General features: G+C 46.7%; 1 protein-coding gene across 2 annotated transcripts; it reads left to right on the plus strand.

Annotated features, from left to right (window-relative positions):
* The first annotated feature begins 2,060 nt into the window (after window positions 1-2,060).
* Window positions 2,061-14,008, plus strand: Nipal4 (NIPA like domain containing 4). 2 transcript variants are annotated; one of them, XM_026388339.2, is made up of 6 exons: window positions 2,061-2,217; window positions 5,528-5,767; window positions 9,041-9,097; window positions 10,276-10,366; window positions 12,719-12,879; window positions 13,330-14,008. In XM_026388339.2, exons 1-6 carry the CDS (start codon window positions 2,181-2,183, stop codon window positions 13,959-13,961), a joined length of 1,218 nt encoding a protein of 405 aa, XP_026244124.1. In that variant the 5' UTR covers window positions 2,061-2,180; the 3' UTR covers window positions 13,962-14,008. The 2 variants fall into 2 exon arrangements, with proteins under 2 accessions (XP_026244124.1, XP_026244125.1); XM_026388340.2 differs by lacking the exon at window positions 9,041-9,097 and having other exon boundaries at window positions 2,103-2,217.
* The last annotated feature ends 332 nt before the right edge of the window (window positions 14,009-14,340 follow it).

Below are 14,340 nucleotides of genomic sequence, written 5' to 3' on the forward strand. Positions count from 1 at the left end.
ATCTTGGGTTCTGAGTACATCTCTGGCAACTACAATCCTAAGAATCCTTTCTCGTGATTTAAAAAGGCCCGGCTATTCAGAGAGGCCGCTAGAGCCTAAGTGTTCTCATCACACAAACATTCCCCCTGCCAAACACACATACATGGGTAACTATGTAAGGCAGGTAAATGTATCAATTAGCTTGATTATGGTAATCGTATCAAAATGTATGCCTATATCAAATCATTGCATCATGTCTTAAATATATGTCATTAGTAATCATCAACAATACCTCAACAAAGCTGGGGAAAACACAGCCAGAGGGAAACACTCTCAGTGTATTGTCCTATGTCCTTGAAACAAAAAACAATCACAATCGAGTCTGGGTGAAGTGACAGTTTGAAGGCTTTACCATGGCTGTATCAGAATGGACACCGATTCATAGCACAGGAGGATTTGTGCTGCAGGAATGCTTAGGTAAGAGAAAAGATAAATTCTCTTGTCAAATCCTCCCTCTCAGGTTGCACAGTGCTCGCGTTCTTCCATAATAAAGTGACTTTTCCCACTGAAGCCAATTATCCAGGCTTTTTGCAGCTCTGTGTTCAGTTCATACTGGCCTTAAAGGTATTTACCTCCATTTGAATTCTGGCTCCACACCCCTTGGGGTGTGCTTGCATAAATGACCCACGGTCCAGGATGTGTTCTGTTGGCAGTGCCTGGGACTACTATACCCTTTCTATACCTGGGGAAGGGCCAAAAAGAGATGTGTTATTTGACAGATAAAAAAATTGATCCTCATGAAAAGTGAGTTAAAGTCATCCAGAAAGTTAGAAGTCACATGTTCGGAGAACCCATCCTGAAGGCCCAGCTAGAAGAACATGCAGGAGAGAGGAGGACAATGACAGTGGAGACAATAGACTGGGGACCAAGTAGCTTTGTCCTTGCCTGGCTCCTCACATGGAGATAATGGTGCCTCACAGGAGACTTAAATGAGATAATACCCAGAAGGAGGCTCTGCCTGTAGCAATGGTTCAATAGATACTTAAAGGCCACCTCCTTCAGGAAGCTGGAGACCAACACTTCCAGAACTGACTCCTGCTTTCTTAGCGGCCCCACACCTTCACTGCCCCGCAGCAGGAGTTTATTACATTTGAAATGCCAGGCAGCTAAGTGTAGCCTTTGATCCTGGCACTTCCATTTCCCAGCTGGGACCCAAGACAAGTCTCCCATGCTCTACTTTCTGCAAATGACAAAGGCATGTCCCTTGTAGGGTTGTCATAAGGATTAAACCGACTTATATTTTTTAGCACTTAAAACTCTGCCTGACCTATAGCAAGCAGTTTTACCAGTAGAGTGTTTTAAACTTTTTACTATTACCCACAGAAATACACACACACACACACACACACACACACGTATACAATTTTTAAATGGCAAATTTTTATGTATTGGTTTCTAAATAACTGATCCCATTTTGTTCTCCCATCAATATATAAGGTTTCTGGGGACAAAGGCTAATTTTAGTCTCCAATCATTTCATTTCCTCCTTTGATTCAGTTTACCAACCTTCTCTCCTTCATTCACTCGACAAACAAATTAGTACATTTATTGGGCACTTATTGTGTTCCTGCTACCTACTGGCACCCAATTCAGGTCAGATCTCTATGTTGAATGAATGAATAAGTCAAGGGAAGAAGGGAGAAGGAGGAAAGGAACCAGGTTCTCAGAATCCTTTGGTCCTTCCAACTCTCACGTTGTCACTTCCCCTCTGCGGGAAATGTGCCACCTCTCTGGCCATCCTGGAGCGCATCCACTCTGTCACTGGGGGAAGTGGATGCCAGCGCAGTTGTCAGGAGAGGCGGATCCCACGGACACGCCCCCCTCGCCTCCTGCCACTGACACTGGGCGGTGACTTTGCGTCTGGGAGCCCGGCCCGGTCCGCACCCCAGGAGGGCATGCGCCCCTCTTCGGGCGGCGGGAGTGCTGGGCCCCCAGCGCCCGGAGTTGCCCAAGGGTTTGAGTGACTCCTCCTCGGGGACCCTCCCTTCTGGGGCACGTCATTCTCCCTACCCCTGGGTACCGACCCCGCCGGCTTCTCCGGAGCTAAGCTGGGACGCTGGGACGAGTCGCAGCCACCTGCTCCGGAGCGGAGGAGCCTGGGGCGCGGTCGCCGGCGCGTGGGTCCGTCAGCCCAGGGCCCCATGGAGCTGCGGGCCGGCAACACCAGCTGTGAGAACGGTGCGTGCTGCAGGGCTGGGGACCGGGCGGGCTCCGCGCTTTGCATCCTAGCTCCTGTCGCCCCATCTCATCCCCTGCCACGGGAACCAAAGGAAGGAAAGGGGAGGGTCAGTACGAGCTGACCCCCACCAGCTCTCAGACTCGCCTTGGTGACTAAGACGAGATGTCCACCTTCGCAGCTGAGGTAGCCAAGCAAGAAAGGGAGGAAAGGAAGGAAACTGAACGTGTTGGGGCTACTGGTGGGGGGTGCAGAGCGGCTCAGGGTTAGTGTGTGGTTATTGCAGATTTTAGTACTTGCCACGATCTGTCTGTGGCCCAAGACAGGGGAGAGGACCACAAAGACTCTCCAGCCCCAAACCCACATACACCTTTCTTTAGTGGGGGAGAACCTCAGGCCGGACTAAGGAAAGATGCTTGGCTTCATGTGAAGTTCTTAGCAGGAATCAGGTAGTGGACTAGGCCCTTCCCTGAACTCTCTCAATTAATCCTTGAAACAACTTCATCAGGTAGGTAGTGTTACTCTTTTACTGTCCCTATTTTGGAAATATAGAAACTGAGGCCCTAAAAAGGTGTTTGCTCAAGGTAATACAATGGGGAAATGGACTACAAAATAGGGCTCTTGGATCCTAAAACTTATACGGTATGACTGTGCTCAGCTCCTTTCTTGTTCAGACTCCACTTTCCCACCTCATCTTGGAATTGCAGGTGGTGGGGTACCCCCATTTCTCTCACTTCTGCCCTTCTTACCTGAAGTTTTCAAAGCCAGCCTGTTGAGTGTTGGCTGACTTTGGTTTCCTGAGTGACCAGGCAGCTATTTTCAGCCTCACCTCTTATCCTAAGGGATAATATGTTCCCTGGTACAAGAATATTCTGGAAGAAGAGGCTAGAATCATTTATTCCAACATCCATTTTTCAGATGAGCACTTCTCCAGAATTGGATTTCCTTTGACTATCAGCCTTCTCTTGATTTTCACCATAGTGGGAGAATTTGACCCTCAACAGAGGGTCCTGAGCCTGTAGGTGCTGCAGGCCTTGCAGTGACAGCCAGGTCCACAGAGTCCTTTGGCTCCACCACTAGAGATGCACCTTCAGGGAGCTGGGGAAGGGAGGGGAATGGGCTTGGCCTTGCTCACAGGAGTTGCCTTCCTTGGCCCACCTCCTCCCAAGCTCTGGCTCATTTCCGTGGACTAAGGGAACTCCCCAGATTCAGCTCTTGGGCAAGGAGGACTGAACTGGAGGAACAGGCGTGAGCAATGCAGAACCAGTCTGATCAGGGACTGCGATGATGGCTTCCTGTCTCATCTTCCCTAGATTGTGACACAGGTGTTGGAAAGACAGGTCTCTCCTAGTGGGTTCCAAACCCAACTCCACTACCAGGTGTTTGCATGACTCAAGTAAGTCCCCTACCTTGGTGGGACTCAGTTTCCCCAGCTGAAAGTAACAGGGTGAGACTGACTGTTTTTGGAGGATTCTTCCGGTCCTGTTGTCAGTGGTTCTGTGTCCTGGAGGAAAGGTCAACATTACCTTTGTTTTATTCCAAAAGGTGCCACTCTGCTACAAATGTGCCAAAGCTGGAGCTTCCTGGCCTTGGACTTTGGGGCTCTTCTAGGCACTGGCTGGGAGTTCTAGCATGGTGGGAGAAGTGCCTGGTCCAGGCTTACATCCTTGGCATTGGAACCTGGGCTTCTGTTATACAGCCTGAAAAGGCTCTTCTACCTCTAGAGATCACCAACTCAAATGCCTAAGAGGCTAAGCCCATAACAAAAGTGGTTGAAGGGAGCCAGGCAGACCCTGAGGAGTTGCACAGAGCATGTCCTAAGATGTCAATGCTGCTCAGGGACAGATAGTTGTTGCCTCATGGGATGTTATGCCCAGTGAGGTAGCTCTTCTGACTTTCAAATGAAGCCCCAAATATGAATCTTCAGGGGAGAGCTCCCATTTTTTTTTTTTTTGGATATTGAACCCACTTTACCACTTTAAAGCACTCAGTGCTTTACCACTGAGCTACATCACCAGCCCATTTTGTTGTTTTGAGGCAGGGTCTCATTAAGTTGCTGAGGTCTTGCTAAGTTGCCCAGGCTGGCCTTGAACTTGCTATCCTCCTGCCTCAACCTCCAGAGTAGCTGGGATTATAGGCATGTACCACCATGCCAGATTACAGATTCATATATTAAAATAAATAAGCAATACCAATTGGGATCTACCTCCCCACTTTCTACCTGCTTTACCGGGGTGGCTGTGGTGTGTGATTGTGATCATGGGCTTTGGCATCAAATGCGCTTGGATTTTAATTTTAGGTTCACCGTTTACTACCTATATATATAGCTTTAGGAAGAATACCAAAATCAGTCTCTTTGACTAACAACCTGGAAATCATTACCATGCCTGTTTATTGGTTGTTAGGAATCTTCATGGAAAACTCCAGAACAGAGGACCATGTGGATGGTGCCATGTAGGAGTGTTGAATGTTCTTTGTTCTGTTTTACTGAACTTCTGTAGCTTAGTTTTTCACTGAGATCTGACCCTTGTGCCCAGGCCTGTCCTTGATGTCATTAGTGTCTGTGCCCGTTGGGAGTCAAGGTTGAACTGACTCTGGGCCACAAGGGCAAATTCAGACACTCAGGGACTCTGGGACTTAGAGAACAAACTAAAGACAGTTGGAGTGGCAAGGACACAGGTCCTTGAGTGGACCAAAGAAAGTCCCAGCCACAGAAGTGACAGAAGCAAGGCCTGAGAATGGTCAGTTCCCAAAAACAGGAAGCTCATCATTGCAGGCTAAAAGGGGCTTGTCTAGCCCCACTCCCTCATGCTGTCTATGACCAGTCTCCCATTGCAGCTGGAGCTTAGGAGCATGAAAGTAAATAGACCCCTGTGTGGGATCATAAGCTATTGGAGGCCCACATGTCCAAAGGGCTGAGAGGGGATTCTGGTGGAGGGCAGGGAGTTGAACTTAATGATGCCTGTGAACTTGGGGGACACTGCCTAGTGTTTGGGGCATCAGTACCATACATTGCAATTCTGCAGTCTGACCCTCTGTGTGTCCTTAAGCAAGTGGCATGACCTCTCATTGCCTTTATTTCCATATCTGTGAAATGGGAACTGAAGGCATCATTTATTTGACAGGTAGCTGTAGAACTATGATATGTTCATGCAAATAAGGCCCTTAGCCAGGTGACTTTTTAACACACCATCGCTATTATTTTTGGTTCGGGCCCAGTGTGTGAGTGGAGCCCTGGAATAGTGGCCAGTTCCATGATTTTTCAAGTGCACACATGTCCCCAACATGACTCTCACTGGTCTTCCCATCCAGGTTCCCTGATCAGTCTCTACTGCTCCTCCCAAGAAGTCCTGTGTCAGATCGTCGGTGGCCTCAGCCATGAGGTGCCTAACAATGCCACCTTTGACAGCTGGCAGGAGAGGATCAGAAAGAACTATGGCTTCTACATTGGCCTGGGCCTGGCCTTTGTGTCCAGCTTCCTCATCGGCAGCAGTGTCATCCTCAAGAAGAAAGGCCTCCTGCGACTTGTGGCCACAGGGGCCACTCGGGCTGGTAAGGTCCTTGGGGCAGGAGAGGACAGGTGGGGCACAGGGTATCTGAGCCCATAGCTGACTTCCCCTCACAGAGATCAGGGCTTAACAATAGAGTCAAATGTATGAAAGATGATTTATCAAGAGCTCTGTAATGTTTGGAACAATCAATAAAAAAAAAAGGAAAAAAAAAAGAGATCAGGGCTTAAGTCTGAGAATATGGTGAAGATGGGCACTAAATTCTCAACCCTATTGAGAGTTGAAGCCACCAACAGGAGACCCCCCCTTTATAATCCAGCATTTCCTGAGAACCTTGTGATGTGGGCATTGATGTAAAGATAGGGAAAATTCTCAGGATCAAGATTCAGATACTCCAGGCTTTGTTAGTCCTGTCTTTGCTTCTTAGTAGCCATGACAAGCCACATCTTCCATCAAATGGTAGTACAAATGCCCCTGCCCACCACAAGGTCAGACTCTGGTGTGCCCTCACTTACTGTCCAGTTGAGCTTTCTATGGGCTACAACACAATTATTGAGTCTCTTTTCACAAGGGACTTGCTTATTTGGAAAATAGAATGTGTATCCATGAAATGATTATTGAGAAAATCTCTACTGCTCCTCCCAAAAAGTCCTGTGTTAAATCATCAGTTCAGACCTGGAGGGTAGGCATTGGGAAGGTTTTCTAGAAAAGTCAATCTTCCAGCTGAGACCCAAGTCATAAGGAGACAGAAAAGGAAAAGAGGAGGAAGACATGATATTTCAGGTAGAAGGAACAGCGTGTGCAAAAGCTCAGAGGTGAGAGAATATGAGTGATCCTAGAAACTGAGAGTGGTTCAGGTAAGGGGGAAAGAGGAGGTCAGGGCTAGCTCATGAATGGTCTTGTAAGCTGGGCTGCAGGGTATGAATGCAATTGCTATGTGACTGAGAGGCTTTAGGCAGAGGAGTGACACAGTCTGATTTATGTTGAAACGGTCCCTGGCTGCTGGGTAGAGAACAGATTAGGGCACAAAACTGGAGGTGGGGAGACCGGTTAGATAAGCAAGAGGACAGCACTTGGGTCTGGAAATGGAACTGGGGATGGAGACAAGCAGTGGATTCTGGAGTTTGTTTTAGGAGGCAGAACTCACTAGCTTTGATGTTTACTGGCTACAGGCGCAGGTACAGAAAAAGTCAAAGACGACTCAGGCTTGTGACTTGAGCAGTGGGGGGAGCCAATGGTGCCCTTTTCTAATAGGAGGAGTGAAGATGGAGAATGTATTCAAGTTTGGACATGTTCAATGAAAGTTTCTGCAGGACATTGCACTGGGGAAGTAGACTACCAGGGTTCCAGTTCTGGCTCCTGGATTTCTGGTAATGGAATCCTGGGCAAGGAACGTATTTTTTTTTCTATGCCTCAATTTCATCATCTATAAAAGGGGCATAAGAATAATTGCCAGCCTAAAGGGCTACTCAGACGACATGTACAGATTGACTCTCTCTTATCTAGAATGCTTGGGACCAGAAGTGCTAGGAATTTCAGGCTTTTTTCAGATTTGGAATACTTGCATTGGCATAATAAAATATCTTAGGGATGAGATTCAAGTGCAAACACAAAATTCATACCTTATATGCATAGCCGGAAGGTAATTGTATACATTGTGTTTAATAATTTTGTGCATGAAACAGTTTTATTGTGTGATATTTCCCACTTGTGGCATCATCAGCCCCCCCCTAAAAGTTTTGGATTTGGGGAGCATTTGGGATTTTGTATTTTAGGATTAGGGATGCTTCACCTGTAACTTGTTTAGAAAGATGCTTGACACAGTAGTATTGGTATTGCTGTTATCTAAGGAGACGCTGGCAGAGCCTGCATGTGCTCCAAAACAAAGAGCTGTGACGAGCAGGTGGACGTTGGAAGCAGTGGCCATTGCTACTCTGTTTTTCACTTCTGGTCAAGTGTTTTGAAGACAGTTACCTCCCAAGTGCAAGTGCCAGGGAAATGTCTGCTTATGCTCAGGGCAGAGCAGGGGAAGTATCACCGACCACTCAGAAAGACAACTTCCCTAGAATCCCTTGTTCCCTCCAATGTGCTATTCCAGTGTCTTCTGAAATGTTGACTCTTAGAATAAAATGTTCTCAGAGTTTTTAGCATTTAGACGACGTCCTGACCACTTCTAGAAATGGATGAAAGCAAAAGATGTTCTCCTTATTCAAGAATAGAAGCATTCCAAAAAAGAAACATGATTTTTGGTTTTTCACAGAACTGGTTCAGGCCCATCCATCCATCATCATCATCACCATCACTGATATTTTTTGAGAATGACCATGTGTTGGGTCCTTAACAAAGCAGTCTCAATTCCTAACTTTGTGGAGTTTCCATTTTAGTGGGGGAAATGCCAGAAAATTCACAAATCAACCGAATTTTTACATGACACATGCCATGAGGGAGAAGAGCTGGTGTTATAAAAGAGAATCCAAAGGGGAAGTTTTGAGGGGATCGGGGGTATCAACATTCAGAGATCTGCAGGATGCACGTGGATTTAGGCAAACATCAGCAGGAAGTGAACTCTAGATACAGGGAAAATTATATGCAAAGGCCTTGAGGGAGGAAAGAGCTGATGATTTTTGAAGAACTAAAAGAAAGGAGCAGAGTGGCAGGAGGTGTGCTTGGCGAGATGAGTGGGGCCAAGACTCTGCATGGTCTTGTTAAGGATTCTAGTCTTTATCCTAAGAGTCATTGGAAGCCATTGGCCAGCTATAAACAGAGATTTAATTATAAAAGACCACTGGTTGCCATGAAAGGAATAGATTATTAAAAGGACAAGTGTAGAATCAGAGTTGTCACCTCTCATTGTCTCAGCCTAGACCAGAGGTGATAGTGGCTTTGAGTTGGATGGAGGGAGTCAGGTGGACATGTGTGAGACAAAGTCGGAAGGAGGAGGAGAGAGAAGGGTCAAGAGCAATTCCCTGGCTTCTGAATTAAGCAACCAAGTACGTGGAGGTGCCATTTACCCCAGGGGTTTCATTTGGCAAGTAGGCGGGGCATTTAAAAATCAACCTTTTAGGACGGAGATTGAGATGCCTGTGAGATGTCAGGGAAACCGTTGGATATGGATCTGGGCCCAGAAGAAAGGTCTAAGCCACAGATATGAAGTGGGCACCATAGGTAGATGGTATGTACCACTTTGGGATTGGATGGAACCACCCAAGAGAGGTCCTAGAACTAAACCCTGGGGCACACAGAGTGAAGGCAGCATCAGGAAAAGAGCCTGAGAAAGTTTGGCCACGTTTAACTTGGTGTCCATTTCCTTCTACAGTGGACGGGGGCTATGGATACCTGAAGGACTTGATGTGGTGGGCTGGATTTCTCACCAGTAAGTGGATTCTCTTGCTACTAATAATAGCAGTCTATTGATAGAAGGGATGGAGATGAAGGGAAGGGTGAAAGGGCATTTCTGTTTCTATTATAGAAAGTATGAACCTAAGGCCAGATTTCCTAGAGTGAGTCATGAAAACTTTGATATCGTACTCTTATCTCTGATGGTTTTCTCAGCTTAACATCAGTTTTAATCCATGAAGCATCTACCCCCCAGAGAGGTTTGTACAGAGCTGATAAGGATAAAGATATATTTTCTCAACTTTCCTTGAAATATAAGGAGATAGGCTCACTGCCTCTTGATAGTGGACTCTTAGACTTCTCCATGGTAGAAGCTGGGCTCCCGGGAGAACTTCCCCTCTCCCTGGACAATTCATCTGTTGGCCCATTTAGACCATGACTGTGTCTGACACTTCTGGTGTGCATACTCGCACATTTCCTCCATTTTCCATCACCCTCTCTGGCTCTCAAACCCTAATTCTTTTGAGTTTCCACTAACACCTTTTATTTATAATCTCCTAAGTCAGTTTTGATCTTTGTCCTAGCCAGAGCTATTGCAGTGACCATCTGATTCCAAAGAGAAGAGCCAGGCAACTATCTGCCCAGCAAAGAGATGGAAAAAACATGGGCATTTGCAATTTTGAGAACCTAGAAGGGGAGAATTTAAGCTCTTTGGGATGTCAAGCTTTTCTAAAAACCTGCTTATTGGTTTAGACTGTCCACAGTTCTCCTGGGAAAGAGGATTCCAAGGAGCACTGGTACCCAGAGAATCAATAAATTCAACTCTTGCTTTGTTAATTAACATTGTCTAGAACTTAACTTAAAGATATAGACCAAAACATGGGCAGTCCCTGAGACAGACTAAACTGTGCCTGGACTAGAAACCAAGAGGGAGAAAGAGGAGGAGAAGAAGAAGAAAAGGAGGAGGTTTCTATTCACAAGTACTGCATGTAGCTAGACCTCAGCCTCGCCATCTTTAAAATGGAAGGATTTGGTCAGGATAGTCAGGGAAAGAGCATAAGGATCTCCTGAGCATGCATGGTCTTGTTAAGGAATGCTGGTTTGGGTTTCTAGGGATGATTGGAACCTGAAAGAAGCCATCTCCACCCAGATTCATCTGGAATGGAGATGATTCCTTGAAGTCACCCTTGTCCTTTTCTTCCCTTCATTTCCTAGTGGCTGCTGGAGAAGTTGCCAACTTTGGGGCCTATGCATTTGCACCTACAACAGTTGTCACACCGCTGGGAGCCCTGAGCGTCCTCATAAGGTTATTGTCATCTCTCTAGCCATCTCCAACTCTTTCATGGTTTCAGCTTCTTGAGACCTGGAATTACCTGGTGGGATCCACTGCATTCAGGGACCTGGCTTGGTCCCAGCCCCTAGAAAGAGGCAGTGTGCTGTTTGAAGCTCTAAACCCTTGAATTGTTTGCGGCCACTGGCCTTGGCATCTCCTCGACTAATGGGTGGTTAAAGGGCAGGCCAAGCCCAAATCAGTTGTAGGGGCTCCCACAGCCAGTAGGCTGATGTCTCATGTGAATATCTGGCGCTCCAAGAGAATCGTGTAAATTAAGAGCACAAACCCCAGATTAACACTATCTGAGTTTTAATCCTCACTTGAACACTTAGTAGTTCTGTTATCCTGGGCAAGTCACTCTATCCCTCTTAGCCTCAGTTTCCCTCCTGCAAAACGATAATGCTAGTAGTACCTACCTGGAGGCCCCATTCTGGGGACTAAATGTGACACTGCACAGGAAGTGTTTAGTACAGAACTGGCACCAAAGAATAACCACAGCCATCTTACACTGAGGACTCACTATGTGCTCTGTGTTCTCCATGTGTTCCTTAGACTAACTTATTCACTCCTCACAACCTGAGGCTAAGAGAGGTGAAGCAACTTGGCCGAGGTAACCAGGTTCCAAGTGGCCGGCCCAGGATTCCAACCCAGGCTGTCTTATACCAGAGACTGGGTGCTTAGCTGCTATGCTATGTTGCCTCTCAATAAACACTCCACAAATGATTGATCATTTCAGAAATAACGGAGGCTAATCTGGAGATGAGCTCAGTGACAGAGCGCTTGCCCAGCATGCCTAGGGCCCTAGGTTTGGTCCCCACCACCATGAGAATTAACTAATTACTTACTAAAATAAAATAACTGATACTAAAAGGGTGTGTTTCCACCACCCCTACTCCTCCTGAGCTACATATAGAGCCAGCTCCTCTGCGACAGTGCCAACACTTCATTTGAATGGGTTCTTGATGTGGGGGCTAACCTTGGAAACCTGGTAAATCCCAGCCTTCCACACCCAGTTCCCATAGTTTCCTCTGTTTCACCATCTTGATGACAATTTTGCAACATTTACACAGTCGGAAAACAAATATGACCATGACTCACACTGTAGGACTAGCCCAGCTGATTTTAGCTGATGAAGCGCTGATACCTCTCTATTGCATATCTGATAGGTTTACAAATCCCCACTCCCAGGAAGTTGGGAGAAGCATGTAATCCTGCATTGTGTGACCTTTGCCTATGCAAATGCCACCAGACTTTTTTGAACAAGACATTTTAATTAAGTGTTTGGGGCATTTTTAGAGGAGAGATAGGAGACAGACAAAGGAACTTAAATATCAGTATCCACTCTCCTGACACTTTGTACCAAAAATTTTTGAGACTTAATGGGGTCTCAGGACAGCCAACAGATTGGAACCTACACTAATGCCACCTTCATTTTCTTTAAAAAAAAAAAAAGCTCCAATGATCAGACCCAGCTTGACTGATTCCCTTTTCCTTCACCTCTGCTGTCTCATCTAGAGGATGAGAGGATAATAGAATTATGTCACCAAGGAAGAGCAAGGAACTGGAAGTATTTTATCCAGGAAAGTGAAGACTCAGGGATCCTCTTCACTGAGGTGTAGAGGTTATGAGACAGAACTTGAGCTCAAATCCTGACTCCACTGACTTACCAATTTTACTTCTATGAGGCTCATTTTTTTCTCATTTATAAAATGAGGACAGTATATTTTACTTCACAAAGAATTGTGAGATGTTAGTGATATTTAGAGATGATAAATGTAAATTTCCTAGAACAGAACTTAGTAGGGAAAATATGATCAAGACACTATGTCTAAAATTGTCATTGTGATCATTCATATCGACATATACAAATGATTTGTTCTCCATGACCTAAGGAACAGAAATGAAACAAGGAGTAGAAGTTTCCAGAAGGTCTATTTGTGATGGATAACTAGAATAAACCAACAATGAGCTCATTTTGCTTGTAAAAGGGATGAGCTCCCTGCTACCAGAGGTATACAAGACAAGACTGAAAGGCTTTTCACAGCAGTCCTACAAGGGATATGTCCACTGGATAGAAAGACAAAAGCTTTTCCAACCCTTCAGTTTGCAAATGATTTCTGTCTCAAAAATGAAAGAAATCCACTTTCCCTTCTTTTCCTCCTCCCAGAAATGAGTTTCTGTTTTGATCATTTGGGGGAGGTCTAGCAAAGCTTTCACTTTGTCAGAGCAATAGATTAGAGCTCTCATCATCTATTGCTGTCCATGAACTCAGCCCCTCTGTCTCTTTGGGCTGTACTAACCCCTTTCTCCCACCTCGGCGTGCAGTGCCATCCTCTCCTCGTATTTCCTGGGAGAGCGTCTGAACCTGCTGGGGAAGCTGGGCTGTGTGATCTGCGTGGCTGGCAGCACAGTGATGGTGATACACGCCCCTGAGGAAGAGAAGGTCAATACCGTGGTGGAGATGGCTTCCAAGCTGAAAGACACAGGTAGGCTTCCAGCACAAGAGAGCAGCAAACACCAGGGCTGAGCCCTGAGGAAGTTCCCATTGACTGCTGACCGTCTCAGGTCCACCCCTGCAGGAGAAGGCAAGCTCAAGCAGGCTGGTGCATGTTAGCAAGGTGAGCTTGTGGCTGCCTAGCCTGATGTGTGTGGATACCACTTACCGTATCTTATGTGCAAGACACTGTCCTGAATGCTTCATATGCATTGTCACACTGAATCTCACAAAACCCTACCAGGAAGATCCTATGGTTGGTCTGTTTCTATACACGAGGAAACTGGGGTCTTGGGAGTTTAATAACTAACCCAAGTCATTGAAAGGTTGGAAGCTGGGACTGGAACCCATGTTTGTCTGACTCAAGAGCCACCTCCCCTGGGGCCCTCGTTGCTGTCCGCATCCTTCACAGCTGGGGTGACCTAATACCGCCTTCCCACAGGGTTCATCGTGTTTGCTGTGCTTCTGCTGGTGTCCTGCCTCATCCTCATCTTCATCGTCGCCCCGCGTTATGGGCAAAGGAACATCCTCGTCTACATCACCATCTGCTCCGTGATCGGAGCCTTCTCCGTGACTGCCGTCAAGGGTCTGGGCATCACGGTTAAGAACTTCTTCCAGGGGTTGCCAGTCGTCCGGCACCCCCTCCCCTACATCCTGTCCCTCGTCCTGGCTCTGTCCCTCAGCACTCAGGTCAACTTCCTCAACAGGGCCCTGGACATCTTCAACACCTCCCTGGTGTTCCCCATCTACTACGTGTTCTTCACCACCGTGGTGGTGACCTCCTCGGTCATCCTCTTCAAGGAGTGGTACAGCATGTCTGCCGTGGACATCGTGGGCACCCTCTCTGGCTTTGCCACCATCATCTTGGGTGTGTTCATGCTCCATGCTTTCAAAGACTTGGAAGTCAGCTGGGCCAATTTGCCCCGCACGCACAGAAACCCTACGCCCCCATCGCCCGCCCCAGAGCCCAGGGTTATTAGACTGGAAGATAAGAATGTCCTTGTGGACAATATAGAGCTTGCCGGCACTCCATCACCAGTGGAGAAGCCCAAAGTATTTATAATCCATTCTTAAAGCTCAGACTACATGAGTGAGAGGATGAGCCCAATGGTGCAACCTGACCTCTTGATTTCAAAACGTGCTTATTTTTTGGTACAGCTGTTGCCAATGGACTGTTTTTCCTTGAGATGTTAACTTATACCTCATCACTGTTTCTAGGAGAAAATTTTCCACCCAAGAAGAAGTGGTGGCAGAAATTCCTGGAAACAGCCTCAGTGACCAAATATCTCAGTTTACGTTGGAGCCAGCAGGTCCCTCGGGGCCTCCCTTTCCACTGGTTCCTTTGGTGCCATCTCTGTGTTTGGGAAGAAGAGAGAATTTGACCCGTTGAATGTCACAATCTAAGAACTTTCCTGAGATATTAGCCCTTGGGAAATCCTTTGTACCAGTTCTC

Source organism: Urocitellus parryii, chromosome 1, assembly GCF_045843805.1.
Source record: "Urocitellus parryii isolate mUroPar1 chromosome 1, mUroPar1.hap1, whole genome shotgun sequence".
NCBI classification, from domain to species: domain Eukaryota; kingdom Metazoa; phylum Chordata; class Mammalia; order Rodentia; family Sciuridae; genus Urocitellus; species Urocitellus parryii.